Consider the following 4,776-nt stretch of genomic DNA (forward strand, 5'->3'; position numbering starts at 1 on the left):
GGGATGAAATCATCCCCTAAACGCCTAAAAATGCAAAAAATATATTGTTAAATTTTTTTTCTTTTTCTTTTATACGTATATGGTTGAACTTAGGAGTGGTTTGACCCTCATTGAGGCGTATTTTCTTTTGGATCTAATGATGTGGGTTATTAACGGCTCAATTATTGTGTATAAAAGAAAAAGAAAAAAAACTGTAACTTTTAATATATTTTTTGTATTTTTAGACGTTTAGGGGATGATTAAGGGTAAGGGTAAGGGATTTTTAATCCGGACAAGACCGTATCAAATATGAAATTAGATATTTTCACGTTCATATTATTTTGATAATAACATGTCACATTTTTGTCTTGTCAACCCATAAATAAGGGTGATTTTCGAAAAACTGAAAGTGATGCTCATTTTCATTTTTAATGACGAGTTTTTGGATATTTTTAGAATATTTTTAGGATTTTTCCTGTCGCCTCTGTCAAAGTCTCAAAAACAGACGGATTTTGCGGTCACTCTTTGAAATGTGTCAATATTTCGAAAACTAAGAGACTTTTACTAAGGTCAAATTTAGTTGTTTTCATTTACAGGCTCGACATTGACTTTTTGAACACCCTGTAAAGCAGATGAGCTCAGACTTATAAAATTTTTGGTTTATATGCACTTTGCATCCAGTACGTACTGAGAAAATTTCCATCCTTTATTATTGGAGTTAATAGTATAGGATGAAGATATACCCAGTGGGTACCGGGTGCAAAAGTGCAAATAAATCAAAAACATTTTTACTTTTATCCGGTAAATTACAGTTTTTATATCATTCCTTAGCTTTCGAAGCAAAATTCTGATAAATAATGATATAAAGAATTAAATTAAATTAAAAAGACGAAAAATCAGAAAAAGAGAAATGATTTAACGAAAAGTAAGATTTACGAATAAAATTATTTTTCCCCGCATACTAAATCTAAAACTTTTTAACGACCGAGAATGCATTCCCGATACCCAGTAGATTCCCATCGATAGCATAAGAATGATTCTAATTACTAAGAAGCGTTCGTAAATGATTACAAGCCTCGTAACCGCTGAGCTTAGGCAACCAACGTTGCGCGGTTGGTACTGTGAACCAAAAATCCCTAGATCTTAGTGTCAGCAATGTAACAATTCGTTTACAATGAACGATGACAAACCATTACGTCTACGCTTGAGATAATGCGATCGCTGATTGGTTGAATAAAATTTTATGAAAAACGACACCAATTAAAAGCCGATGAAACCGAATGTTGTGTTTTAATGTCATTTTGATCTTATTAGCTCAATAATTTTTAATTTAATTGGCAATGTGAAGGAAATAAAATTACTGGTGATGTGGCTCGTAATCATTTATGAAAGCGATGTATTAAATATCCTAGAAAGACAAACGAAGTGAATATTAGGCGTAACGACGGTTTTCTCTTTCAGAGAAGTCGATACAGTGATCTTAGCCTTTCCACTGAAAAGAAACAACAATTTTATATGCAAAAAATCAAACAAATGCAATAAAATCACTAAAATTATTAATACCGAATAATATATATACAAAGTGGTAATCATGTAACGTTTTAGACCCTAAAAACCGCCAAAAAAAAATTAATTACTTTGGTGTGTTCTCGCATTCCGTTTTATTCAAATTAGGCTCGGATTCCGATCTCTTCAAACTCTCCTCCACGGTCTCGCACTTCTTGTCTTCGTCCAAAAACTCGCTTTTTATATCGGGAAAACTCCTTGTCACTGCTTCCCCCTCGCTCACCGACTCTATCCTGATATCGTCCCCGTCTATTTTCAACAGTTCCTCGTTCAAACTAGCGTTCTTCAAGTCAACGTTGCTGTTAGCAAATATAGCGGCTGCGCCTAGGTCACCGAGCGGTGCCTTGTTCGACTCCGTTATTTCCTCAGATTTTACGTCCAACGGGGGAAAGGTGTTTATCGACAACCCCAACCTACCCACCGGCTGATCCACTACCGGATGTAACGGGCTAGTCGCCGTGTCCGTTTTGCTTTTCAAATTGGTAGGAAGGGGACTATTCGAACGATTGTTACTAGGAGAGCTCAAGGAAGCCTTCTCCTGCTTGTGCTGCGTTATCAAGTCGCAAGCCTTCCCCAGGATCAAGAGACTGTTCAGTATCTTGAACGAGCCCAAGCTGAGGTACGCCACGCAGAAAACTATAAACGAGGAGAAATCGTCGATCGAAACGGAATGAATGAGCACCCTGATCATGACGACTCCGAGCGGGAGCGGTATGAAACCCATCCGCCTCGCCACCAGATCCGAATGGTCGGAGAAGGCGTGTTTCTGCCTCGTCTGAGCCATGTCGTAGGCCAAACTGGTGGTGTAATCTCTGTAGACGTCGAGATTCAGCTCGTTGAATCTCGTTATGAACGCGTGTTTGATCCAGTCGACGAACATCTCCGCCAGGAGCACCGTGAGGCAGTCGGGGAGTAGGACCCAGAAACGGTCGCTCTTCCAGCTGTATTCGCGCATCGTTTGCAGTATAACGATGAAGAGGAGTATGAACAAGTGGAACCTCTCTCTCACATCGCTGCAGGAGACTTGGAAGAGGTTGTTTTTGTCGAATTTCTTGAAGACGCTGCCTTTTAGTTCGACGAACTATAAAAGATAATCGATTTATAATACGAGGCAAGCCCTGATTGAATGTAGAAGTAAATTTTCCAGGTTTTTAAAAGATGTAAAGCGACTAAAAAGAATTATGGTTTTTCTACAAATTTTTTTAAATAAAGCATTATTTTCGGAAAAAAGTTTATAAAAAAGGTACCCTTATCTATTTATGGAAAATATTATTTGCCCTGAAAATATTGAGAGACAATTTTCATTGTTTAGCCCAGTTTTCTTGTTACCGTCATATTATTACATTATCTTTGTACAAATTCCACTGATAAACTCACATACTTGTTTTTCTTTGTTTTATCTCCTATCTACATATTTGTAATTCTTAGTCACATTGTACACACATAAAATGTTATTATTCATACATTTACCCAAGCAATTAAATATATTATAAAAAAATATATATCACTTAATGAACTTTCAAACTATAATACTTACATTGTTAGACATCATGATTGTCATTAATGACTTGTTACTTGAATTTATGGCCACATTCAACGTCGTAGCTTGAAATAGTACTAAAACACTATGAAGTACTAGAATTGTGTTAAGAAAATTATCAAATTAATGACATGGAACAACTACTCTGCTGACTAATGTGCATTGACTTTGGTGCAAAGTTTATGAATTCATTGCACTTAAAAACTCCGAGTTATACTTGTAAGCGTTCAAAGGATACTGACATACACTATGGCGAACAACAGGTGCGGAATCGTCCCCAAGTGCTCCCTTTTCCTCCCCCTCGGCTCCGTCGCGGTCCAAAACAGAGCGTCGATGGTGTCTTGGCCGAAGGCGGAAAATAACCTATCACCGATTTCTAACATATTGTAAAATATATACAATTTTATAACAGATTGGCTTTTGATGAGGTGATACAACATATTCGTATCGACATACACCATTATTGTACTACATATTAATAGAATTACAGCCTTCAACAGATCACATATTTCTGCAGGGGTTAAAATACGTTTGTTTTTCTTATCACCTAATCTAAAAGTGAAAAACAAATGTAATGTAACGATTAACGATTTCTTAGACTTACCCGAAACATTTTGAAAAAGGCCTAGTGATCAAAGCCCACAATGCTAGCATCACCCGAATAGGCAAAAACGTGTACACGAACAAAAATGAGTCTGTACACTGCATGAAGCCATACCTCATGAATCTTTCGACTTCCTTGGGTATTTTCATAAACGAGTAAATTTTCTCTCGCCTCGCTGAATACCTTTCCTCGTCATGTTCCAACACATAATCCCTCGTTAGCTCTACATTTAAAAACGTCACCAAGCTCGGAAATTTTTCTAAAAAAGCACATCAATACGATAATGTTTAACCTTTGTCGATAAACAATTTTCTAACCTCTTTTAGCCGAATCTGTCTCATCGGGTGACATTTCACTTTTTTCATTCCTTAACAAGTCTTCAATTTTGGTGTCAGAGTTGAAAACAACCCTGGCTGGAGCTCGGAATCTGATCTTTTTTTCGTTTTGCCCATTATGTTCCTCATTTAATGACATAATTGCTCTAAATATGTTCGTGTTGCTTACTAACCTTTGCACGTCATTCCTTGTAATTAAAATCTGTTTAATCGGTGGTTTTACACTTTGTTCCCAACATATTTTCTGATTTAGTAAGCACTATTTGGTGATAAACAACTTGAAATTTTGTTGGAGGTTCCGATGAAATTATTTATTCGTATGTTGTTGCAACAATTGTCTGATTGGTGGGGAACTTTTGTTGTTTTTGTGCGATAGGCAACCTGAAATGTGTGTGTGACATTTAGAGCTAAGGGTACGCCTGTAAGACACAGAATTGACTGGGGTCTAAGACGCAACGAAGACATTTCTCACTATTTGATTGGCAGTAGTTAAACTCTACGTACAATGATTCCGTTCCGTTTTCGGCGTCAAGTGAACGTGTCCTAAAGGTAATAACAATAAATTATGTATGTAGGTAATAAACAAGGTCCGTTAATAATCTCATCAAGGTCAAGGGTAATAAAGGTTACTTAATTAAATTCATTGGAACTGAACGTCATTGTGTTTTTTTATTCGTATATGTGCTTTTTTTACGAGATATCAATGACATGTATAACTTAACGTGCCCCACAAATAAAATTCAAGGAATTAC

General features: G+C 36.6%; 1 protein-coding gene across 1 annotated transcript; it reads right to left on the reverse strand.

Moving 5' to 3' along the window:
- Positions 1–1,518: 1,518 nt before the first annotated feature.
- LOC108917250 (protein TAPT1 homolog) lies at positions 1,519–4,370 on the reverse strand. The gene is made up of 5 exons (XM_018723756.1): positions 4,007–4,370; positions 3,690–3,948; positions 3,324–3,637; positions 3,083–3,180; positions 1,519–2,626 (listed from the first exon to the last, which is right to left on the reverse strand). Exons 1-5 carry the CDS (start codon positions 4,161–4,163, stop codon positions 1,613–1,615), a joined length of 1,842 nt encoding a protein of 613 aa, XP_018579272.1. The 5' UTR covers positions 4,164–4,370; the 3' UTR covers positions 1,519–1,612.
- Positions 4,371–4,776: the final 406 nt, after the last annotated feature.

The sequence above is a fragment of the Anoplophora glabripennis genome, unplaced genomic scaffold, assembly GCF_000390285.2.
Source record: "Anoplophora glabripennis isolate ALB-LARVAE unplaced genomic scaffold, Agla_2.0 scaffold41, whole genome shotgun sequence".
In the NCBI taxonomy this organism is placed as follows: Eukaryota; Metazoa; Arthropoda; class Insecta; order Coleoptera; family Cerambycidae; genus Anoplophora; species Anoplophora glabripennis.

Coding starts and splice junctions, on each gene's coding strand:
- LOC108917250 (XM_018723756.1), bottom strand. CDS start 4,163: ATGTCATTAAATGAGGAACATAATGGGCAAAACGAAAAAAAGATCAGA. Junction 3,638..3,689: donor CCTTTTTCAAAATGTTTCGG/GTAAGTCTAAGA, acceptor TTTCACTTTTAG/ATTAGGTGATAAGAAAAACA. Junction 2,627..3,082: donor CAATCATGATGTCTAACAAT/GTAAGTATTATA, acceptor TATCTTTTATAG/TTCGTCGAACTAAAAGGCAG.